This window comes from Bufo gargarizans, chromosome 2 (assembly GCF_014858855.1).
Source record: "Bufo gargarizans isolate SCDJY-AF-19 chromosome 2, ASM1485885v1, whole genome shotgun sequence".
Lineage (NCBI taxonomy): Eukaryota > Metazoa > Chordata > Amphibia > Anura > Bufonidae > Bufo > Bufo gargarizans.
In genome coordinates this window covers 520824891-520851824 of record NC_058081.1, presented here as the reverse complement: position 1 = coordinate 520851824, position 26934 = coordinate 520824891, and the positions used below count along the sequence as shown (strand labels likewise).

General features: G+C 44.1%; 1 protein-coding gene across 3 annotated transcripts in view; it reads right to left on the bottom strand.

Annotated features, from left to right (window-relative positions):
* The window catches only part of LOC122928500 (sodium- and chloride-dependent GABA transporter 2-like), a 75657-nt gene that overhangs the window by 26571 nt on the left and 22152 nt on the right, over window positions 1-26934 (bottom strand). For all 3 annotated transcript variants that reach the window (XM_044281397.1, XM_044281395.1, XM_044281396.1), the window contains exons 2-4: window positions 8625-8843; window positions 5013-5147; window positions 4245-4385 (exon numbers count right to left, since the gene is read on the bottom strand). In XM_044281397.1, the coding sequence (XP_044137332.1) occupies window positions 4245-4385; window positions 5013-5147; window positions 8625-8838 (490 nt within the window). In that variant the 5' untranslated portion in view covers window positions 8839-8843. The remainder of the gene's footprint in view (window positions 1-4244; window positions 4386-5012; window positions 5148-8624; window positions 8844-26934) is intronic.

The window sequence follows — 26934 nt, the reverse complement described above, 5'->3', positions numbered from 1 at the left end:
CATATCTCTCATCTAAGGGACGGTGGCGCCGTCTAAAGGGGTGAAAAACATTTTTTTCTTCCTTGCGTGCCTATACTTCATCCATAAGGGGGTTCCCCTGTTGGTTCTTTCCCCCTGGCAGCCTAATATCCCTCCAACAGCATCAATACTAAAGTACATCACTTTTTTGCCTTGGCCAAATACATTTGCAGGTCCATCCCTTGGCGCCCTGCTGGATACTCTTGAACTTCCTTAGGGAAGACTAGAGATTAACCCCCCCCCCCCCCCCTTCCTTTTTTTATCTCCTTTATTTCACCCCAGAAAGCCAGCCCTCACAGGCCACGCCCACCTCTTGGAAGCCATGCCACTGTCAAGCCACGCCCCCCCCATCGCCGGGCAGGGGAAAAAAACGGGGGAGGAGAGAGAATAACTTCTTGAATGGAATGTGAGCTGGGGGTAGCCGCGGTGCTTCTCTCCCCTTCTCAGCCACAGGGAGCCATGTCTGCGGCTCTAGTCACTGACTGGGGGTGAGAGAAGCCTCAGTCAGTTGCAATGCTGCGGTCTGAGCATGAGCTACTGAAGGGGTGGACATCCCTGTGTCCGTCCAGGCCCTGAGCCGGACGGAGGACAGGGTGCCAGAAAACCGGACTGTCCGGCCTAAAACCGAATGTCTGGCTACCCTACTGGTGTAGCTCCTAGGTTTAAAAGGTACATCTGCCAGGACATGTGATGAGATCATCACAGGTCCTTCAACCCCTAACAGCAAGTATTAGAATTTCACTATCAGCTCTTCAGTGGTCCATACAGACTGGAAAGGAGTGGTAAGGGAAGGTCCTCCACTTTTCTCTTCATTTGCTCCCCACCTATGCCCTGTTTTTATTCATTGCTCACTCATACATAATAATTCAGACAGTTACAGTGACCATTACCTCAGGTACCTCACACACAGTGACCATAATGTATAACTGACCATATATATCTGTACACACTGCACCTATTATACCTTGTTTGTCTTAAATCAATACACTGCTCTGTATATGTGTGTATATGTATATATATATATATATATATATATATATATATATATATATATAGTGACACAGTGAGAGGTTTTGTCTGGGAAAACAGGTATTTTCCTCCCAGCATGTGCTCAGCCAGGATTTTAAGTGCCGGTCCGGGTTTTGGCAGCACCTGGCTGTCCTTAAATAGGCAGCTGGGCTCAGAAGCGAGGTCTCTGTGTTGGGATCTGGGAGCCTTGTGTCTGGATGAAGGCTTGCTACCTGTTTGGCGTGAAAACAGGTTGGTGCTGCAATGGTCAAGGACTCTTTGAGGCAGAATTGCTGCATGGTCTGAATTAATACCACCACCGCAAGGTGACTTTTTGTTTGATTATGACTGCTTGTTTTGTCACTTGCCTAAAGTGTGAATAAAACTCTGAACTGTTTGATCCAAAGAACTTGTTGTTGCCTCAATATTGAGTCCGCTAATCCGGTCTACCAAAGCGAAACCCCACAATATATATACACACACAATGCATATATTACACAGTATTATAGATGCTTTAATTTATACCTCACGTCAATAGACATCTGTATTTACTATATACAGTGGATATAAAAAGTCTACACACCCCTGTTAAAATGTCAAGTTTCTGTGCTGTAAAAAAAATGAGGCAAAGATAAATCATTTCAGAACTTTTTCCACCTTTAATGTGACCTATAAACTGTACAACTCAATTGAAAAACAAACTGAAATCTTTTAGGTAGACGGAAGAAAAAATATAAAAATAAAATAATATGGTTGCATAAGTGTGCACACCCTTAAAGGAAGTCTTTCACCTAATCTGAGCGTTTTAGACCGCTCAGATCAGGTAATAGACTCTTTGACCCACATTACAATTTTACCTTTGTTTTCTGTGTCCCTCGTCCAGATATTGAAAAAAACATATGCAAATGAGCTTCTGAAGGTGCCCAGGGGCGGCGTTAGTAGGCGATGTGCCCAGAAAAATACACCTCTTTCAGCCCTCTGGCCCGCCCTTCTGTCCTAATATTACCTCCTCCTCATTTTTCATTTTTGGGCTAATTAAAATCCTTATAGTGCGATTTTTCAATATATAGGGCTCTTACCCTTTTCTGTTGTCTAGTTTCTTTAAAAAACACACTTTTATAATATGTTAATTACCTGGCTACCAGCAAGTAGGGCAGTTACTTGCTGGTAGCCGCTGCATGCTCCTTTAAAAAAAACGCCCCCTCCTCCAGTTGATTGACAGGGCCATGGAGCGCTCTCCTCCTCTGGCTGGCCCTGTCTGCGTTCTAAATCTCGCGCCTGCGCCGCACAGGTCTTCAGTCGGTGTAGGCGCACTGAGAGGAGGACCTCACTCGGCCGCTCCTTCCTCAGTGCGCCTGCGCCGATGATGTCACATCTACACCCGGGGCAGGCGCACTGAGGAAGGAGCGGCCGAGCGAGCGTCCTCCTCTCAGTGCGCCTGCGCTAACTGAAGACCGATACGGCAGAGGAGGAGAGCGCTCGCTGGCCCTGTCAATCAACAGGAGGAGGGGGGGGGGTTGAAAGGAGGATGCGGCGGCTACCAGCAAGTAACCGCCCTACTTGCTGGTAGCCAGGTAATTTATTTACCACATGTGGACTGAGTATATAAAAAATAACTTTTACTATTGAATCACTAAAAGCATGGGTGGTTGCAGTGGGACAAAGACAAAATAACATACATACATATACACACACAAATATTGTCACCATCTGGGGCAATATAGTAAGGGCTTTACAGGGACTAGGCCCCATTATAGGGACTGGATCCGTATGGGGTCGCCCCTGTTGGGGCGGGTGCTCTGTGTTGTTGAGGCAGGTCTATGAGGATAGCCCCTAACCATCTATATAGGGAGGGCTCTAGACCAGGGCATTACAGGAGTGTCCAGACTGCCATACCCACAGAAGTATCGGTCACCAGCGCCCATCACCATAATAGGGCACTGACGCTATTCACTGTCTATTGGTCGTGTGTCTACAGGACGGGGTAAGATCCATCCATCATTACCTATCGCGGCCTTAGATGGTGACAATATTTGTGTGTGTATATGTATGTATGTTATTTTGTCTTTGTCCCACTGCAACCACCTATGCTTTTAGTGATTCATTAGTAAAAGTTTTTTTTTATATACTCAGTCCACATGTAAATAGGTTAATTAGAGGTGTGACATACATATCTCTGCACATATACACCTGGTGCATGGAGATATATCTTTGTATATAGCCAGGTAATTAACATATTCTAAAAGTGCGGTTTTTAAAGAAACTAGACAACAGAAAAGGGTAAGAGCACTATATATTTAAAAATAACACTATAAGGATTTTAATTAGCCCAAAAATAAAAAATGACTTTTGGGGGGTGACAGAAGCCCTTTAAATGATGGTTGCACAGTATTGCAGGTTACACCGTGGTTGCTATATGGAAATGCACCCTTAGCAATTGCCCACTTTTCATGCTGTATTGCCCAGCTACACAACTGCTCCGCTCAGCAACAGCAGATGCTTAGAGAGAACACTGCTCCCATGTACAAGAATATAGCTCCTATAATACTGCCCCCTTTGTACAAGAATATAACTTCCATAATACTGCCTCCTGTGTACAAGAATATAACTTCTATAATACTGCTCCTATGTACAAGAATATAGCTACTATGATACTGCCCCTATGTACAAGAATATAACTACTATAATACTGCCCCTATGTACAAGAATGTAGCTACTATAATACTGCCCCCTATGTACAAGGATATAACTACTATAAACTGCCTCCTATGTACAAGAATATAAGTACTATAATACTGCCCCCTATGTACAAGAATATAACTACTATAATACTGTCCCTATGTACAAGAATGTAGCTACTATAATACTGCCCCCTATTTATAAGATTATAACTGCTATGTACAAGAATATACCACACCTAATATAATACTGCCCCATATGTACAAGAATATAACTACTTTAATGCTGACCACTATGTATAATAATATACTGTACTACTACTATTTAATGCTGACCCCTATGTACAAGAATATAACTAGAATAATACTGCCCCTTGTGGACAGGGATATAATCTGCTATTATTACCTAGAAATATTGTGACTATTGAAAGCTACTAAATATTAGTTACCGTACATCATGTATAAACTTTCTATAATATTATCTAGTATATTTGTGATTCTATGTATTATTAGGACTATATTATTACTAATGTCACATACCTGTGTTCCATAAATTGTTGCAGGAAGCCCAGGGAAGGTCAGATGTGAAGGAATTAAAGAGATAAAAGAATGCCCATGCCAAGACTACAATATAATAGAAGTTCAGCAGAATTACGATGACTTGAGATGAGTACCCGATGCCTGGAGAGAAAGAAGTTCAATTTCAGACAGACAGTCACAGTTGATGCTCAGACCCAAGGTGAAAAACTAGGCATTATAGTCTTTTTAACCCATCATTACAACATTTGGAGTACATTCTGCCAGCATAGGCGAACACTGACAACTGGTGTTGTAGCAGACCATTGGCAATGCTGTCCCACCTACATAAATGTTGATCTAGATGCACATTGCCCTTCCTCATGCACATATAGAATATATTGCCCTAAGGCTTGCAATGTGGGAACTTGGAGGTCCAAAAAGTTGACCACCACCACCAGTCTAACCCAAGGTCCTAGCATTTTATGTTACACAGCTCAACTTTTAGACATCAGGGAGAACAAAGTTCTCCAGTTCTGCCAGTCCATACATCAAAACCAAATGAAACTGTTGGGTCTTCAGTGGGTATGTTGTAGGCAGGATCCAGAAAGCCAAGTGGTAAGGTTAGGCTATGGGGAGGTAACTGACAAAAACAAGAGTTTGATATTGCACAATAAAAATCACTTCTCTATGGATTTTAACAACCAGTTTGGAGTTTTGGAAACTGGACACAAGACCTGTGTGCCCTCCAAATAATTCAACTTCAGAAGAGTAAGAGTTATCCAATCTAACCTTCAAAGATGGGGCAGATCTTACGCCATGATGTGACCCCTCCCTGACTGGTATATTGCCCCAGTGCTGTCTCTAGGAAGAAGACTGGAATTCCACAGGTGAAAAGGAAGATGAGATATGGAATGAAGAAGGCTCCTGTATAGAAAATAGAAATAGTAAGATAAATTGGTAAGTTAATGATAGACATAAGTAGTTTATTTTAAGACATGTGGAAGATGTGATGTTCAACCTTGCCCTCTGTGAAACATTCTTAACCCTTGGAAAAGTGCATTGGGGCAACATTTCACTCATCATGGACTGGCATGCAGAAAAAGGTGGGCAATAAGCAGGCAATTATATACAGCTTCTTCAACCATGTTACCAGCAGATGCTTGTTGGGACAAATTGTTGCAATCAATTTTTGACTGAAGGTTGGCTGAAACAGTAAAAAATGTTACCCTGTGTCTTCCTGAAATTTGCTTATTGTTACAAGGGACTGAGGGTGTCACTACATAAAGTATTTTTGTAAACACAATCAGAGCATGTGACTGTAAAGCTGCATTGATACTGAGGGAGGAAGGTCACCCCACAATCTTTCAGATTGCATATGTAGATGTTCCAAAATGCCCATTGATCTTAGTTAGATTTGGTAGCTTTGCCGAACTTTGTCAAGAAATTAAATTCGTTGCAAATGACTTTGTCATGAATTGCTTTTTATTGTATGGAACGGGCGCAATGATGAGGAAGGGCGATTACACCACTCACCCCCCCATCCATATCATTTATCCCCTCAGATTCCATGCGGCATCTGAGACTCACATTCAGGTGCTCAACGGGTTAATCCAGGGGTTAAAAATAAAAAAAGTAAAATCATTTACTTGTTCGCGGAGAGGCCGTTGGCTCCCATCTTGACTGAAGAAAACCTGCCAAAGAACCTGTGGCGAGCGTGGTGATGTCACCATGTGATCACGCTGGCTGTGCGCTGTGAACCGAGCAGATAGTGCATGGCCTCTTTGTGATCAATTGGATGAGGTGAATATAATATTTTTTTATTTTCAGCCATCATATTAGTAAAAATGTATTTATTACCACAAAGCGCAAGGAAATTTGCGGAGAGTCAAATTTTTCCTAAACTTCAGATTGAATTCCAGTTTGTATGCTTTGACTCGCTCAACACTATTCTCAGTGGTGAGGTGACTACATATGTGTCCATAAAAACCAACCCTAGAGCCCACTTGCCCTCATGACTGGTGGGGACCATAGTTGCCACACCTCACCAGCAAGACTTGTGTCTCTATTAAAACAAACCCTAGGGCCTACTTCTTTTTATGATTTAGTTGGGATTTTTGCTTCCAGACTACTCCAACTCCAAAAAAATAACCTCAGGACCTACTTGTTCTCAAGATCGGTGTGGAACCCAGCTGCAAGACCTCACTAACAAGACTCATGTCTCTGGAATGCAGTTGTCCTCAAGGCTGATGGGGATACTAGCTGCTAGACCCTAGACCCCAGACTGTTCCATTACAGTAATTATAATGGATCAGTATGAATTCCCTCATTCATGGAAGTTAAGCTTCATCGGCCTGTTTCAGCCACAATGTTGATCACCTTGTTCTTAGACTTTGGACCTGTCAGGAGAAACCGACTTGAGAAAAATGTGACCAATAGCAGAGGGGGAGGAACAGGACAATCTCTGAGAGTCCTAAATCTCTACTTAGCAAGCTCATACATACTCATTTTCATTGTTAAATAGTTGTCTGTTTTATCTGTGACATGGAAGCTCTACCATTGCCTGCATATAACTAGGTATAATATCTTTTGATGATATATGTAGTATATAAACTGTATATATATGTATGTGTGTGTGTGTATATATATATATATATATATATATATATAGAGCAGGTGCACTACGACTGGTTCAATCAATTACAAGGTTAGTGTTCCTTTAAACAGTTACGAATTCATCAAGTTACAGTCACACAAGCTTTAATGTAAGGAACAGAGATTACATGGTGTAAAGTACAATGTGGCGCAGTGACCCTGGGGTGACAAAGTTCACTGACAGTGCGTACAGATGACAATGAACCTGTTCATATGCCGACCATGGAGCTGTACTCAAAGTCCATTACAACCTTATGGTTGGCCTGATTTTGATTCTATAGAGGGGTTTTACTATCAGAAAGGGTAGCCAATTATGAGTCCATGGTTGCCAGGACCCCACCATTTCTCACACTAAAAGGAGCTGCAATGCCAAATTAAGGGAAACTTTCAGTAAGATTTAAGTCCCCAAATTGCCACCAACCTGCAATTCCGGACAGTATCAGGCTGGCAATTATGTCCTTTTATATTCTAACCAAGGCGGTGATATATAGAAAAATAACTTTGAAAACAGTGAAAGTAGTGCTTACTATGTTCATATAACCTGTCATAGGATGGATCTACTCTTTAGAAGAGTCGTATTGGCCGGAGGGGCGGATTGGCCATAGACCTTTCAGGGAAATTTCCCGGTGTGCCGATGCCCAGGGGGCCACCTGAGCCCTCCTCATGGCCGTCCAGTGGAAGTTTTTGGGGATGTATTTTGTGCTGCTGTCCGTATTTTGTGATGGACTGTGGTATTTGGCTCTGTTGGGGTGGTATAATGTGCCGCAATATGGTATTGCTGGTCCTGCCTTCCTTCAATTTGGACCCAACTATAAAACAGGGCCACTTTTAGTATATTTTCCAGGGCCACTTTAAGTTTCCAGTCCGCCCCTGTTGGCCGGTCCAGCTTCTGGTCTGATTGATGGATATATCATCAAAAGCCACCTCCAGTGGCATCTAGGGCCATGCGTGGTGAAGCAAGGTGTACTGTTCATGCTTTATCTGTGCAGTGCACAGGATGCCAATAGTGGTGGCTTGTGATGAAATACTCAGCTGGTGGACATCAATCAAGCCAGGAGTAGGACTGATCAGTGGGACTCCAATGAGCAGCTCCATCACGCCTTATTGATCATTTGAATATAGTCCCTACTATTGTACGTTTTGAACACCACTTGCGACAAATCTTGTTACAAGTGGCATTTCTGCTGTGCCCCTGCCACGTTCTAAAAAGAGGGAGTGGCAAGGGGGGGGGGGACACGATTGCCACATTTATCTTTACTTGCGCCTATTTTCAGGAGCTAATGAAGACAGAAATCTATGGGAGCTCAGAGCTGCCCTAGATTTCACCCTGGCACACAAACAGCCATCATAAATTATTTGCATCTTCCGTCAGCGCAGGAGATCTCTTACACTGGCGTAAAATGCCGCCCCATGATAAATCTCCCTTATAATTCCTCCTGACAGGTTCCGTAATATAGGAATTTCATGATTCATGGGGGACTAGCTCTTTATTTCTATTATTTTATGCTATGTTAATACCATTATTGCTCATTTCACAAGGGAACGCACAAATTGCTTCATAATCAATGCAAATCCACTGTAAGTAACAGCAAAATCCTTGAGGGAATAAGCTAGAAAGAATTCCAGGGCAGATTATCAGTCCAATGCGCCTGCCCCATTTGTGCTCATTTCAGCGCTGTCCCCATGTTATTGGATTGTAAGCTCTGGGGGATGGGGGTAAAGATAACATCAGATTTCCCCTACACATACCTCCTCCATTCTTGTAGCAAAGGTATGGAAACCTCCATACATTGCCCAGTCCAATGATCTCTCCGGCCACTGACAACACAAACTCCATCTTGTTCTTCCATTGACCCCTTTCTGTCATATGTTTGCCGCTTTCATCTTGAGGCTCCTTCTCCATCAAAGGCTGCACTGGAAAAGATTCCCCATTCCCGACTGCTCCTGGGACCTTGTTATCCATGGTTCCTGTAAAACATAGAAGATTATGATAACTGTGTCTGATCTCTCTAGAGTATGTGACCAACACATGTCTCCCTCCCCTCTTTACAAGTCCCTCTGTCCCTCATTGTTACTTTTAAGTGTCCCTCTTTTTGACCTGGGTGATAAATATACAATAATAAATTTACAAAACTGATCCAGAAACCATGTGTCTACTAGCTCATACCTGCAGATTACACCTCAACATATATTTATTTTAATTTGTTGGCTAAAATGTCTATATTAGATGATTTTGGTGCTATTTAAGAGGGTATTCCAGCACTGGGGTGGCACATGCTGTAAAAAAAAAAGGCAGACGTTACGTTATACCACCTTACCAAGTCTCCAGTGCCGCGGTTATGACAGTAACGGGTCCGTCATGCACATCGCTTCTGGTTACTGTCTTGACAAGGCTGGGAATGCTGCGCAGCCGCAATCACTAGCTGCAGCCATGACCCGTCTCAGCCAGTGATTGCATCCTTTACACAAAGAGCCATAGGTTTCCTCTCGGTTGTATGCTGATAGTGTCCCTCTTTGGGCTTTTCAAAAGTTGGGAGGTAAATCACCAAAACCACTGCTTTCTACTACTTTTGCTGTCTGACACCACAGCTCTCTACTACCTCTGCTATCCAACACCATGTCTCTCTACTAACTCTGCTGTCCGACACCACAGCTCTCTACTACCTCTGCTATCAAACACCATGGCTCTCTACAAACTCTGCTGTCCGACACCACAGCTCTCTACTACCTCTGCTATCCAACACCATGTCTCTCTACAAACTCTGCTGTCCGACACCACAGCTCTCTACTACCTCTGCTATCAAACACCATGGCTCTCTACAAACTCTGCTGTCCGACACCACAGCTCTCTTCCATCTATGCTATCCAACACCATGGCACTCTGCTACCTCTGCTATCTAACACCACAGCTCTTTACTGTTTCTGCTGTAAGCAACACTGTTCTGTACTAACTCTGCCATCTGACACCACTACTCTCTACTTTGTCTGCTGCCCAAACACTGTTCTCTTCTTCTGCTGTCACACCACGGCTCTCTAGTATTTCTGCTGTCTACACCACTGTTCTCTACTTCCTCTGCTGTCTGCACCACTGCTCTCTACTTCCTCTGCTGTCTGACACCAATGCTCTTTACTATCACCGCTGTCCTACAGTGATGCTCTCTACTACTTCTGCTGCCCTACACAACTCTACTTCCTCTGCACCACTGTTCTCTTCTACTTCTGCTGTCTGACACTACTGCTCTCTACTACTTCTGCTGTCTGACACCACTGCTCTCTACTACTTCTGCTGTCTGACACCAGTGCTCTCTGCTACATCTGCTGTCTAACATCACTGCTCTCTACTACCTCTTCTGTCTAACATCACTGCTCTCTACTACTTCTGCTGTCTGACACCAGAGCTCTCTGCTACATCTGCTGTCCAAACCACTGTTCTCTACTACCTTTTCTCTTCTGTCCCACACCAATGCTCTGTACTACCTCTGCTGACCCACACCACCGCTCTCTACTACCTCTGCTGTCCCACACCAATGCTCTGTACTATCATTGCTGTTTGACAATGATGCTCTGTATTACCTCTCCTGACCCACACCACCGCTCTCTACTACCTCTGCTGACCCACACCACCGCTCTCTACTACCTCTGCTGACCCACACCACTGCTTTCTACTTCCTCTGCAGTCTAACACCACTGCTCTCTACTACCTCTTCTGTCTAACACCACCGCTCTCTACTGCCTCTGCAGTCTAACACCACTGCTCTCTACTACCTCTTCTGTCTAACGCCACTGCTCTCTACTACCTCTGCAGTCTAACACCACTGCTCTCTACTACCTCTGCAGTCTAACACCACTGCTCTCTACTGCCTCTGCAGTCTAACACCACTGCTCTCTACTGCCTCTTCTGTCTAACACCACTGCTCTCTACTACATATGCAGTCTAACACCACTGCTCTCTACTACCTCTGCAGTCTAACACCACTGCTCTCTGCTACCTCTGCAGTCTAACACCACTGCTCTCTACTACCTCTGCAGTCTAACACCACTGCTCTCTACTACCTTTTCTCTTCTCTCCCACACCAATGCTCTGTACTATCATTGCTGTTTGACAATGATGCTCTGTATTACCTCTGCTGACCCACACCACCGCTCTCTACTACCTCTGCTGACCCACACCACCGCTCTCTACTACCTCTGCTGACCCACACCACCGCTCTCTACTACCTCTGCTGCCTAACACCACTGCTCTCTACTACCTTTTCTCTTCTCTCCCACACCAATGCTCTGTACTATCATTGCTGTTTGACAATGATGCTCTGTATTACCTCTGCTGACCCACACCACCGCTCTCTACTACCTCTGCTGACCCACACCACCGCTCTCTACTACCTCTGCTGACCCACACCACCGCTCTCTACTACCTCTGCTGCCTAACACCACTGCTCTCTACTACCTTTTCTCTTCTCTCCCACACCAATGCTCTGTACTATCATTGCTGTTTGACAATGATGCTCTGTATTACCTCTGCTGACCCACACCACCGCTCTCTACTACCTCTGCTGACCCACACCACCGCTCTCTACTACCTCTGCTGTCTAACACCACTGCTCTCTACTACCTCTGCAGTCTAACACCACTGCTCTCTACTACCTCTGCAGTCTAACACCACTGCTCTCTACTACCTCTGCTGTCCCACACCAATGCGCTGTACTATAATTGCTGTTTGACAATGATGCTCTGTATTACATCTGCTGACCCACACCACCGCTCTCTACTACCTCTGCTGTCCAACACCACGGCTCGCTACTACCTCTGCTGACCCACACCACCGCTCTCTACTACCTCTGCTCTCCCATACCCAGACTTTTACCATTGCTGTCACACAAAAATGCTCTGCATTACCCCTGTTGACCTAACTCCAGTTAGAATGGAGCGTATGCACAAACAGGATAGTGCCCAGCGTACTAGATGTTATGGAGACAGAGGCACCCTGATCCACATGGTCTGGAGCTAACCAGTTATTGCCCCATATTGGTCAGAGATTCATAGGTTCTTAAATCTGAAATTGGGACTACCAGCAGTCTGCCCCCCAAGAGAACAGTGTGCTGCGGTTGGTTAATGATTTGATTCAGACCAAATATTCTAGGATGCTATACAGACCCCTAATGTTCTATGCTAGGAAATCCATTCTGTTAAACTGGAAACCCCCCTAAAATTCTGTCCAACATTGGATGCAGATTATAGAAGCGACTCTGCTGATGTACAGACTTACTTTCTTAGGGAGGTGGAAGCTGGAGAGATTTGAAAAGTATGGGGTCCCTGGTTGGCGGCTAGAACATCAGTCGGCTGGGGGTTGTAGGTGAGCCGGTGGCGCTGTGGTAGGTGTGCGTGAGTGTTTGTTAGTCAAATCCAAGAATTCATGGACATCTGTTCACACTACCGATAAATATTATGAGATATATTTTTTGTACATGCACTACCAGTATGTGTGATTCTGGTTCTGAGAACTGTATTGTAAGTTTGTAATTGTCTTTTAAACCATAAATAAAGACCTTAAAAAAAAATATTACCTCTGCTGACCCATACCACTGTTCTCTAGCACCTCTGCTGCCTGACACCGCTGCTCTCTACTACCTCTGCTGCCTGACACCGCTGCTCTCTATCACTACTTTGTATCATAACTCTGTCAGTGTGTCATTATCCAGCACATTGTGTCAGCATGTAATTGTCCTGTACGACAAGTGTCAGTGTGCCATATTATGTACCTCAAGTATTAGTGAGACATTCCAACCAATGTGCCACTAATTCATGCTTAATCGTCAGATTTTCAGTTCACAACCTGAAGAGGCTGACTGACAATCTCATGGTCCTGGAATGACAGCCATTATATTTGTCACCCAGCTTTCCCAGAAACAGATACAGATAAAAGAGCAGATTTTTAACAATGGAAGTAGAGGGCAACAGGACTGATATCTACAGAGCATTCATTTTAGTAGATGTTCTATAAAATATTACTGCTACTCAATGAATTGTCATCTTCTGTCCTTGAAGCCAAATTAAGTTGGAAAAGAAACCCACCTGGGCTTGAAATATAAATACCTTTTGGGTACCAGGCAAAGGATTTGGGGTTCAATGACGTCAAGAAGTCTTCCTGTATAGAAATCCAGTAATAAATCCAGTACTGAGAAGAGAGTTTGGGGGTCAGTAGGAATTCATCATGCCAGCAAGAAGTAAGTCTGGGGTCAGGGAATGGACACCAGATTTTAAGGGTCAATGCATGGAGATCATAGCTTTGAGTCAGTGCTGTATAGGGTGGCCAGAGCCTTAGGTCAATACAGGGAGAAAAGAGCCTGGGGCTCAGTGTAGGGCAAACCAGAGCATTGGGTCAATGCTGGAAGCCCAGGAGCCAATTCAACGAAACCAGAGCCTGGGGATCAATGGTGATAAACCACAACCTGGTGGTCAGTCCTGGGAGACCAGTTCCTGGGGATCAATGCAGAGACACTAGAGCCTGGGGCTCAATGCAGGGAGTCCAGAGTAAAGAGTCAATGCTGGGAGATCAGAGCTCGGAGAGCCTGGGGTCAGTGCAGTGAGGCAGAGAGTCCACAAACTTCAATGTTTTCTTCCCAAACACTAGTGTAAAAATTTCCAATGCTGCTGGAGATATTTAAAGGATGAAGGAAGTAATTCTAAAAGTCCCCACCCTCACATTCCTGGGTCCAGCAGGAGGGCACAGAGGTCACTGGGCAGCCAGGTCACAAGACGCCCTCTGCAGCACCAACAGAACTAGCACAAAAGTCACTAACTGACCCTTCCTCCTGCACTAGCCACTTAATAATCAATGCATTACACAAGGCACAGTAAATATCAGTCCCCAGATTGTTTTCACGAAAGCTGGGAGACTACCAATATTCTAGCTTCTGCAAAGGTTGTCACTCATCTTTCCTAAAAGTCAAATCTATCTAGTCTCCTAGTCCAATATATCTCCCATTCTCTTATCTCTATATATTTAGGCAGATTTTTGTCATTTAAGAACTTGGGAAAGTTAGTTCTAGAGGCTTAAGGGGAGGGTGGTCATGATGGTCGTCACCTAGCTTTTTATGAACCAAATATAAACAGACTTGTCATGATTCTGCTTTTATCCCCTCACAGGTTGCAGTGCCCACTAGGGTTATCCTCCACAGACTTTGAAAACCTTCCTACCCCTGCTCCATTTCTCCTTCTAGCCTTTGTCTCTGCCAGTCCTTACTGCAGTTCTGGAATTTCATTCATAAACCAGGAAGCTCTGGATCAGGGATGGCCAATCTGGATGACTAGAGCTATAGATGCAGATAATGTAATCAGGGAAAAAGGGAAAAAAGATTTAAATGTAGAAATGATTACAAGTAAAGTTATGCCTGGGGTCCCCCATCATACCACTAAGGTCCATCCCATCACCATGCAGTGTTCCACCCACATCTGCCAACTACGTTCCACTTCCTTTGACCCACTACTTCCCCACTGCAGTTTAGTTGTTGCTGTTTTTTCCCCTATGAAATCTGGGGCTCCAAGCATGTGATTGTTTTGCATGGTGGTAAAGTCCACCCCTGGCAGTTTCACACATGATAGGATTAGATCCAGACAGTGTAATACAAGACAGATTATATACAGCAGCCCAGAAGGCAGCATCACTCAACCAATTAATACTAAACATAACTTTTTTATTTATCTGTTGATACAGCTGTGTTAAAACTTGTTTTTTGTAGGACAAGTTTTATTTTTCAATGGTGTCACTTTGAGGTACATATAATTTATTGATTAGTTTTGAAAAGCAAAACCCCCCCATAGTTTTGCCTTTGTTTTTGGTTTTTCACCATGCTGTAAATATCAAGCTAATTTCAGGTCGGTATGAATACAGCGATACCAAACAAGCCTCAGGGATTTTTTACGTTTTAGTACTTTTGCATAATGAAAATTATTATTATTATTTATTTATTTATTTTAGTCCTTTTTATGTTGCAGTATTATGAGAGACTGTTTTTTTGTAGGACAGGTCGAAGTTTTTATTTTGGATAAATATAATCTATTGATTTCATTTATACTGTATAATTTTTTTTGGGTGGGGAATGCAAAAATAAAATAAAAAATAAAGCAGGTCCACCATTCTTTTTTTATGATGACTGTGATAGTACCAATTATGTTTTTATTTTTATGAACTATAAAAAAAAAAATAATAATAATTTTTTATGTACTTTTTATGGGGTGGGGGGAGTAGCATTACATTTTATTTGTCCCTTTTCCTTGCTCTTTTAGGGGAATTGAATGTCAGCAATTGAATGTGGGCAGGAACACGCAGACAGTGAGCCCTAATTGGAACCCAGCCCGCTTTCTCTGCCTACTTGCAGTGTAAGCCCTAGGTGACAAGTCTGCAACTGGTCGACGTTCCTTACCCTGCTAAGTGCATAAGAGACACACACAGACGAAACCACACAGAGATTGAGCCAAACGGGAATGGGTCAGAACCGGGTGGACAATGCAGTACCAAATCAGAAGACAGATCACAAACTGATAGGTCCAGGGACTCAGCGCCCCATTGGATTAGAACACAAGATGCCCTGATATAGACAGGTTGAGAAATACACATCACATAATACAGATAATACACATCCACACACTACCCACCCTACACAATGTGCTCTTCAAGTTATCCAGAGGCTCCCCTGGCCAGCTCAATCGCAATAGGAAAAAACAATCTGAACAGTAGCAGTGTGAAAGTCCTCATCATCATCCAGGAGGCTTAGGCAGCAGCCACTGGAGCACATTTACAAATACTGGCATTTTCACGGTGGTCTTTATTTCCCCTTGCGCTGCCAGAGGATTAGTCTAATTTATGATGAGGCGTGCACCGCTTTATAAATTTGAGTAATCCTCCGGCAGCTGTACGCCTGGCGGAAAAACTACACCAGCCCCAGGCTGGCATTGTCTTTAGCCAACACGTACGTCTGTTTCTAGACGTCCATCTTTGTAAATTGGCTGGGGCCGGCACTGCCCCAGATATACCCCTGCTCTGCTCCCGTCCTGCCCAACTATCAAATGTTTTCATAAATTTAATATTGTTGCATGGCTGGCCGATCAAAAAGGGACTTGAGACAATTTTTATATCTAAAATAGTCACAAGTCCCATAATAAATAACCCCAACTGTCTACTGAAAGCCTAAAACCTTGCCTCGCTTGCATGGACACACAGACACAGTGCACGCAAGGAGGCAACTGATAAGTGAATGCTGGCCTGGCCTGGCTGGTGCTCTTCTGTGGCTGGTGACACTTCTGAAAAGATGGACATGTGGAATGAAAATAACAGTAGTAGAGAAGGATAGGGAGGATATCATCTTTTCTATAAAGAACAGCCACAGTCCGCTTGTATGAGCAGCCATGTACCCCCCTTAGGCCCCCTGTCACAGTCACACCCTCTGCTACTGCGATTGATCCACCTCAGCTTAAAAGGGTTATATTATAACTAGAAAAGCTACAATTTATGGGGAAATTGTGTGAAGTGTTCTTGCCTCCACCAGTAGTCTACAACTGGAGTGGGAGGAGTAACTGGGCGGAGTGGCTTGAGTAACTGTTGTGTGTTTGGAGTGGCTAGAGTAACTGTGGAAAGGTTGGACTGGGCAGAGTAACTTTATGGAGTGGGCAGTGTAACTGTGTGGAGTGTTTGGAGTGAGTGAAGATAGTAAACATTACACTAACCAATTGATTGATCAAATGTAAAAATCTTACATGGCAAGCTTGATAGAGTGAGAAATGCATTTCAACTTTATATATTTACAAAGCACATTTAATTGCAATGTTGTTGCCCAAAGTGCTTCACAGTTACATTAAAACATTCATTTATAAAAACATTAGCAGCCGATTTGTGTAGGTGGGATTGAAAATGAGGGAGTGGTGGCAGTTTAGAAATCATGTCCTGATTTTTCAGCTCACATTCTAACTTTTGTCACTCTGCTGGCTGCTCCTGGGGTCCTATGGCAACTCACTCTACAGCAAGGGCAGAGAAGAGCGGTTAAAAACAAATTATAAATCCTACAGCGGAGAGCTATATTGTGAGAATTACAAGACCCAGGCCTACATTTTGATGCATAGTATGTCTCCTAAATATTAAAAATGAAGGCACAGTCGCAGTTTAAAAATTGCCCATCAAATTTGAAGAGTGGCTAGAGTGGAGTTTCAATAAATGTCAATGGACGGCGTGAGTTGCAAACAAATAGTCATATTGTGAAAACTATCAGGGCATTTTTAGTGGCAGCAGGAATAGCTGAACGTTTTGATATAAGATTTGTGTAGGTGGGCTTGAAAATGACGGAGTGGTGGCAGTTTAGAAATCATGTCCTGATTTTTTCAGCTCCCACTCTAGTTTTGAACATTCCGCCACTCATTCCTATGGGACCAATTTAGCCACAAAAACGCTGTTGTTCTGTCTGCATCCATTGCTCCGTTCCGTGGCCCCGCAAAAAAAATAGAACATGTCCAATTCTTGTCCGTTTTGCAGACAAGAAAAGGCATTTCAATAATGTGCCACCTGTTCCTTTCTGCAAATTGCCTTAGGTTACTTTCACATATGCAATTTTCTTTCTGGTTTTGAGATTCGGCAGAAGATCTCAAACCCGGAGGAAAGCTCTTCAGTTTTTTTCCCATTCATTTTCAATGTGGACACAACTGAACAGACCGTAACAGAGTGCACCAGAATGCATTGCGTTCCCATGCCCACGCTCCAAACAGCGTTTTTGTGTGCGGCATTGGAAACTAAACACTAAGAACCATGTAAGTCAATGGTGCCGGTATGTTCATTTTACATATAATACAACGGATCAGTTCTGAACGGATGAAGCCGGTTGTATTATTCATACAGATGAATTTTGCTTTGTTTTTGAGATCCCCTCCCAGATCTCAAAACCGGAAGGGAAAACGCAGATGTGAAAGTAGCCTAAGCTGAGAAACAGTGGCTCAGCAGACACATGATAAGATTACATACAGTAGCTCAGCAGACAGTAACACACACATGATAAGATTACATACATTGGCTCAGCAGAAACACACTGCTCTACAGATACACAGCTCCACAAAAATGGATCAATAGGGCTAATCATAAATATATAGAAATATTTATTAATCAAAATTCATAATATTGGGGGGGGGGGGGGGGGGCGTGGCCGCTGAGAGAGATGGCCGCTTGAGAGGAGAGCTGCAGCACCGAGGTGACTAAAAGGTAACAAACCCACTTTAAGCATTGGTCTGTTTGCTCCATTCAGCCCCTATCAATGCCTAACATCCTCCCTGACAATATGGGAAAGTCCAAACGGCAGTTACCCAGACTAAAAAGTAGTAATCTGGACAACTACTTTGACAAAGGAAATACCAAAGATGGCGCCAAGCCTAACAGTGTAATGTCTCCACCAGCGCCTGCATGCGACATGTCTCCCTCACAAACACTGAGATCACCATCTCCTCAGGCACTCTCCGGTGCACTAACCCCACTGGACATCGCAACACCTCCCTTACCTCCAACACCACATCTCCCACAAGCGCGACTCACAGAATCAATGATGGCGCCCAGACCAACGCACCACAGGAATCCCCATCCAGCAGCCTGCAGAAGCAGAGACCTAGAATGGAGATCAGTGAGCACACTCACGCCACTAGGCTCGCTACCACAACCACTGACTCATTTCAAAACTATCCCACTTCAGATAAACCTCTATCAGAGGAAACATTAAAGAATATGCTCCTAGCATTAAAATCCTCCCTGCATGCAGATATCGAAGGTTTAATTAACCCACTCGCTGCACTCCATACAAGAAGCGGAAGATAGAATCCTCCATGTTGAAACTAAAATGAGTGAGTTTGCTAACTCCCAAAACGCCCATAACGATATGTCAGATGAACTAGAAGCCATTAAATTGAAGATAGCAGACATGGAAGATTTCTCCAGGCGAAATAATGTAAAATTTAGGGGCATCCCAGGGGAAATCACACCTCAAGAATTACAAACATACCTGAAAGATCTGATAAAAGCACTCATACCACATATACCCACTCCGGATATGATAATTGATAGAGCCCACAGGGTACTGAAGCCCCCTCATCTGGGCCCAAGTGTCCCACGAGACACCCTGGCCCACATTCACTTTTTCCATACAAAAGAAGCATTAATGACAGTGGCCCGGAAACAAGGAACACTTCCATCGCCATATCAATCTGTCAAACTCTTCACTGACCTGTCAATGGCAACCCTCCGCCAACGCAGATCACTACAACCCATTATAATGGCTCTCCCGGAACATGGCTTTCCTTATAAATGGTGGTACCCCTTGAAATATTACTCCACAAGAACGGCCAGGTTCACGTCATCAAGTCCTTTGAAGATGGAAAGGAGTAACTCCACGCCTGGCAAATTACATTACCCACTGGGAAATCATAGGGTGGTCCCTCGATGGACCCTTCTAATTCAACTGGATATGCAGCGAACTGAAGGTCAAAAATATGGACTGATATTGATATTGAATTAAAGAGATTTCTACAAGTATCTTGCTATTCAAACACTTCACACTGGGCATAAGAGCGCACAACGGACTACATCTTTAGGGAACTAGCGTAGCGTTTCCTGATAAGGAGCCAGCCCTCCTCTAGAGAATACCATATTACAACTACCACTCTCAGCTTCAAAAAGGGACTTACGCTCTACAACATTATAGATGGTTGAGTACCGTCCTGATCTGCTATCTTTTTTATCTTTCTCTCCTTTTCTTTTTCTGGTTCACATTCCCAAGTTTTGGTAATAACTTGTTCAGACAATTCTCTGTGATTATATTTTGTGCCAGCATAGCATCTTCTTAGGTTCTATGGAACTTACACAGCAGCCTGTTTTCCACCACTATGGGGCTTAAAATTATGTCATTAAATGCCAAGGGGCTCAATTTCCCTCAAAAGCGGTCCTATATCTGGAAAGAAGCATCTGCGTCCAATGCTGATGTTTTGTGTATTCAGGAAACCAATCTGATGCAATGTGACGCGGCGAGAGTACGCCACCACCAAATTCATACTATTGATCAGACATTGGAAAGAAGGATGACACAATGGCAATTTGATACAGAAAAATACATGGGGCACAATACCAGACACTGTCCATCAGAATCATTATTGTAACATCAATGTGGCTCTAGCAATTCACTGTCCTATGAGGGAATATCTCTCAATAAAGGCCTACTAAGATATTAATGGGCAGTGATAGACATAGATAATAAAATGTGGCCTTGAAAGAGCGACAATGTGCGCAATTAAATAAGTAATAGCACCTAGATATCTATATATCAGGTGTATTAAACCAGTCCTAATCCGCATCCTATATGCAATTCGTATCTTTATATAGTCATCCCTAGGTATAGACATGACCATAACTAGTCTAAAACATACCCAAAGTCATAATGCACAGAGACATGAATGTCGCCCCGCGTACTGACATCTCGACACGTATTTCGCCTCACCAGGCTTCGTCAGGAGGTGATTAGGTAAATAAAATGAGGGTTATATGCAGGAGGGAAAGGCGGGTAACAACTAAATTCCTAACTAGGATCACATGAAGAGTATCAGCAGCTGCGCGACTCTGCAATGATGGCGGACACCTTTCAGCGCATCCCCACATCAACATTGCGCACACGCGGCGCATACAGTGACATGGAAGGGAGCCCGACAGCACATGCGCCGAGTCACGTCTTTGATATAATCATGTGATCGGATATTCAAAGGAGAATCATCTGATATGATCTTACACAGGGGGTAGTATTTGTACGAAAAGATTGAATATGAGCGACATCCCAGTTTCAAAAATACATGAATGTAACCATATATCTATAGAGCAAGATCGATATTTTCATGATGGTTTCAATAGAATACACTTATTTTATCAATATGACCACATGGTCCAAAAAACCATAAACATGGCTAATACAAATCACAAATAATTATTTAAATCCCATGATCGTGATACCAATAATAAATTAAACGCATGATCATGTCATATAAAATCTTATAGCACAAACAATCACACGGGATTAATTAAATCCCATAATCAAGATACTGATAAAAATCAATCCATAATATAAGATCCCATAATGCAAGTACACAATCCTGTATAGATAATTCACTTATAATATAGATAGGTCATTATTTTGATATAAATTACTATTGTTGTGATTATTTAGTGCTACACACGTCATAAGGCCCAAAAATTTAGCAATTATGTGAAAATGGTCATGTAAATATCAAATATGTGAAACAAAGTTGTGTAACAACAAAAAAAAATCATAAATGAATAATTGGCGTACCAAAAATTGTGTATTACAAAACAAACCAATTCCTATGTGCAAGCGACACATGAGAGCTGGAGTAAACCCATCGGACATCGCTAAAAGCAAGGACCGATGGCTAAAGTACATCTCCCCATGTGACACACGCAGCTCAGCAGACAGAATCAGAAAGGCTTAGATACACCAGCTCATTAGCACAGTACTACACATCATAGACTTATATACAGCGACTCAGAAGACAGTATCATGTTAGCTGCTTAGATACACAAGCTTAGCAGACAGTATCACGCATAATAGTCTCAGATACACCAACTCAGCAGTGTCACACACGAAGGGCTTAGATACACCATCTGAGATTATTGTAGGATGTTGAAGATGTGTTTACCCCTATGCAGATATTCTACATGTAATCTGCCCAATGTCGCTCTGGTCATCATTACAGCTGAGGCTCTCCTGCTCACGCTGCACATTTAGGCAGCTGTCTGAGGCTGAACTCTTCCCCTCTCAGTGTGTCGCCGCCCTGCTGTTCACTGAGCCCATCTGAACATCTGAAGATCCAGCTGCTCGCCCAAGAGGTGGCCCTGCTGAAAGAAAAGCAGCCTCAGGGACTGAAATGGAAAGGACAACCCTAAAAATGCCATCACCCACAGTCGCATTAACCCTCTCAAAGCCAGGGGCTTTGTACAAAGTACAGATCATCAAGCGGTTCTTCTTAGCAAACATAGGTCGCAGCGTATACATTAATTACATCTTACTTTCTCCATTACTGCACCCACATGGGGTGGTTACCCAGCTTTCCCAGGGTCCTGGCAGGCAAATCTGCCTCGTTATGCAGTGACATAACCCATGGCCCAGTACTGCTCTATTACTAAGCAGATATGGCCCCCAGATTTCCCAAAAGTAGATACAAAAAGTTTATTTACAAGGATTTTATAAGAGGAAATCCTCTTTAAGTCTTTCCTCCTGTTCTACAGCTGACAGCGAGGAATTTGCCTCAGAGTGGAACAAAAACGACCCCATGTTGATGTTTGGAGCTGCGCAGCGTGGGGCTGCGTTCCCTCCTTGTTCTCCTGCAGGTGGAGGTCAGGCAGCTGTGACCTGTCTCAGGTCCTAGCAAAAAACATCAGAACGTCTAATTTGTTAACATTAGACATAACAGAGGTCACGTGACTGAAACGCTGAGGGAACAGAGCGCGCCAGAGGCGGCAAGAAGGATATAGACCTATAGAGGGAGGGGGCATGTGATTGGCAAAACATTATAAGGGTATGGCCCCAGGTTCAGCTGGCCCCATGCAGCCACGCCACGTTCACACATGGCAACTAATAGCTGCAAGAGTTTGCAGTAAAAAAAGAAGGGTGGTGTAGTAGTTATGATTGTGATGGTAGTAGTACTCACAGTTCAGGGTGGTAGTCCTCTCTGTGGCTCTCACTGGGCCATGCAGTGAATGGAGGACACAACACTTCTTCCATGAGGGACACACCCTGGACCTTGGACTCCTGTCTGGTGTTAGGTAGGGTGTCCTTGATGTTAGGGGGATGGGTGCAAGGCAGATGGATGGTGGAGTCAATCACCACCACTGTGGGACAGCTTTTGGGACAATATATTATGCTGTGATGTGGTATATGGTTCTGACAGGACAATATTTTGCACTATGGTATTTCTGACACTGCCTTCTTGTCTTGCCACAGCTTCTGTCAGTTTGGACGCTCTTACAACATGGGGTCAATTTCTTTTTTTTTTTTTTTTTTTTTTTCAGGGCCATTTTAAGTTTCCAATACACCCCTATCCAAGGTACACAGTTCTTGGAACAGAAGAGATTTAAATGCTGACGCTTGATCAGTAAGGATTTTGTCTGGACACCCATAAGGTAGTAGAAGGCTGTTCCACAATTTGGCTGCCATGGTTTTGGCTGTTAAGTCTCTGATAGGTACTGCAACTGCAAACTTGGTATAGTGGCTTATGATGCTCATTGCATACCTGTACCCTGACCAACTTGGTTCAATCTTGACATGATTAATAGCTACATTCTCAAGTGGTGTTTCACTCACAATTGAATGAACAGGAGCCCTTTGGTCATGTGTGTCCCCCCTGCTGATGGCACATGTTGGGCACTCAAGGGGCCAAGTTTCTATGTCTGACCTCATTCCAACTCAATAGAAACAGCATCTGATGCCAAAATGTCCTGATCTATCGTGGTACATTTCTAAGACCACTTTTGCATCTATGTGGGTACTACTTCTTGATGTAGGTGCTCGGTAATGGGATCAAGCATTTTCCTAAGCAGTAGACCTTATTGAAGGTGAGTCAATTCTGGATCAGCTCTTCTGATTCATTCAGGTGTTCTTCCACTTGAGAAGTAGTCTCCAATAATTCTGCTATCAGTCTGGAGTTGGATCCAGGGTCCTTTCTGTAATGGTGTTTCAGAACTGGACTGTTGCCCACGTACTTGGGTCTTCTGAACCTAATGCTCTTCGTCTCCAGGCTGGGGGAAGAGCTGGATGCACAAATGGCCGGTCAGTGCACTCCTCAAAAACTGTATCTACTATGAATGAGCCTGAGTAGTTTAGTCAGTACAGGATCTCACTCTATTCTGAGGATTAGAAGTTCAGGTCCCTGTCGAGTTCATTCATTCTCTATGTGCTACTTGGTGATTTGACTTTAGTTTGCATACACCCAGCAATAGCACCCTCTACAAACCCTAGGTAAGTATGGCAGTCATTGTCAGTACATTTATCATAGCTATGCTGCTGTACGTTTTGTGGCACACTATGGTTGCTGTTCAATAGATATCTTTGTTCTGGCTATGGTGTAGTGCCCCCAGAGTTTTCATACTGTGTATGTTTTCTTCAAAACTGCATAATGCTGTTTTCACACCTAAAGTCCAGTATATTTCCAGATTATCAGGTCCGGAGATTTACCAGTAGTGATGGACGAACATCGGCCGGGATGATTCGCAAACGCGCGTTCGCGATCAAATATTCGCGAACCGTGCGTTCGCGGTGGGCCCCATTCACTTTAATAACAGGCAAACCTGAAAAACCTTCAGATTATATTTGCAGCCAGCAAACACTTACTAGAAGTACACAAATAGTCCCACAACATGGACAGTGATATACCAGAGGGGAATCATTGGCAAAAATTCCCACAAAAAATATGTATTTTAATTAGTGACCATTTTTATGCGTCTTAAAGGGAAACTCTCAAAAAATGTGCCCTGCTGGAGCCTAGAAAGTTTTTATTTCCTATCGGTTTGATGTATACAAATGTGCAGCACTACACGTTTTTGTATCCTGCAGAGTCCATTAAAAATATGCATACCTTAATGTAAATAACTTTTCCATCATGGAACTGTATGGTGAATAGACGCCACTGTACAGCATCAGTCTGAGGCATCTGTTAACGCATATGTAACACCCCATAGTTGTGTCACTACACACCTCTACCCTGCTACTATCTCCTAAGAGCCTTTATACTGTCATCTGATGTAATTTATATTATGTCTTCTACAAATGTGCATACAAAACCATGTTAAATGCCACTGTTTATGTAATTTGCCTGGTTACCAGTAGGTGGCAACAACCCATTGGCAAGTATAGTTTAGTGAATCTAAGCTGGAATGGATTATTCCATCTTGGCTACCCCTGTGTGGAGAGGTGGGCTGGTCCCACATCCTGCAGCATCGGTGAAGAAGGAAGTTAGAGTCAGTGTGCCAGCCACTCCTGTTGGGGAAGGCTGTGTGATAGTGTCCAGGAGTTCCCCTGCATAGGAAAGACAGCAAGGACCTAGTCTCGGCTGAGACTTGGCCAAATTCCCCGTCTGAGCACCTTCAGCTCTGCTGGATGAAAGAATGCAGAAAATACAGACAACCTCCAGAGTTCCAGGAAGAAAGCATCCCCTGAGAATCCATCTGTGAGATCAGTCCAGTGCCTAGGAGAAGCCAATTCCTCCTCAGCTAGTCTGTCAGCACAAAGCAGAAGGTACAGATAAGTGCAGAAGCTAATCCTGCCATAGTTACAGAGCTGCCAAGCAGACGTTTTATCCTGCAAGCTCCACATTTAAAGCAGAAGTACTCATTCCTGCCAATGATTGCCAAAACCTGCTGGGACCAAGAGACCAAAGCTGTATACTGCCTGGATGAAAGTTACCTCAAGTAAAGAAACGTTTGAACTTCATCTAAAGGTCTGGACATCATTTATTCTGCAAAATTCCTCTATTACTCCTACTATCACTAACACTCAAATTTATTGCAAGTGTGTCAGGAGTCCGGCCGTACCCAGGTAGGAGACATCATGACACAATTATCACTATCCTACAGAGACATTATATGCCATTACACCACTCTGGTATTTCTAATCTGGGATGTGCGTTATAACATCTTGGAAGGGCCCTGGGATAATACCTTGCGCATGCTGCAATTGGGTTCATGACAAATACAGGATATATTATCCACCTGACCTGGCCACTGCATTAAAGTGGCGTCAGTGAACTTGTTCCTGGTCACCGAATTAATTGGCATCACGAACAGGATCGGATTGTGTGTCTAACATTACTACAAGGCCTAAGAACTGTGTAGAAACCCTGAAAATTGACTTTATTGCTTTTATTGCGGTGCAAAAAGGCGCTAAACCATGCATGCAAGCACTCCAAGGGTTAATTCGCCATATTTCTGTAATGGCGCTGCTTCTTTATGACCCTCAGAAGCGGGAAAACACAAGAACGCCCTCTCAGGAGCACAAAAATGCTAACTACGCCCCTCTAGAAGCAGGAAATCTAAATCCTGCCCACCAAGAGCTTTGCAATGTGAGCCAAAGGAGTGGAGACCCCTCCTCTCAGGCTCCACCTTCACTTCCTGCATCCAACATGACTGAGGAGCAAAGGAAGATGGCTCTCCCCAAGCCCAAGTGGGACTAAATGACAGTCAAAGGCGAACCGGTGTACGATAAATATCCACCGTAGATCCGGGTGTCCCAACTTGTGTGCAAGAAAGGCCCGTCAGTGTTTGCTGTGATACAAGAGGCTGTGGATTCCTCTTCAGACTGCAAGACAGCTGCCACCCCTGACTCAAAGATGGCCGCCGTTCTCAAGCCAACTCCTGCGAAAGCAGACGTCAGCCGAGCAGTCCAGATCCCGGAGGCTGTGGGTTCCTCTGCGGCTACTAAACTAGCAACCCAGCCGTTCCCCAAGATGGCCACCTCAGCCAAGCCCACTCCCGCGGAAGCCACCGACTGTCAACTTGTCAAGGCACTGGAGGCGCCTGCATCACCAAGTGCCGCATCATCACCTCCAGCAACCGATGTCCCGGCCCAGGAACGAGCCGCGTCCTCTGAGGAGTCGACCGCAGTTCCGGAGACAGCCGTTACCACTGCAGCACATGAGCAGGAGGCACTGGAACCGGCCACCCGGCCGCGACATCAGGTAGTAGCCATCCCGCTCCTTGAGGCCCTGGTCCAGCCCATAGCTGCCCCTGCACCGGGTCCGGTGGTATCCGATAACTCTGCTAGGCCCAGAGAGGCCCCGCTCTGCGAGTCGGCTGGAGTTTCCACTCCGCCGCCCAGGAAAGACAGTCCAGGCCAAGTCACCTCAACCCCGAGGTCCCCCTTGAGATAACCTGCCATGCCCAAGGTCAGTGGGAGTACAAAACGGCAGTGGAGGAATGGGTCAAACAGGTCCTGGATGACCCCCGGCCTAACGATGACTCCCAAACTCGCCCCGTGCACCAGGA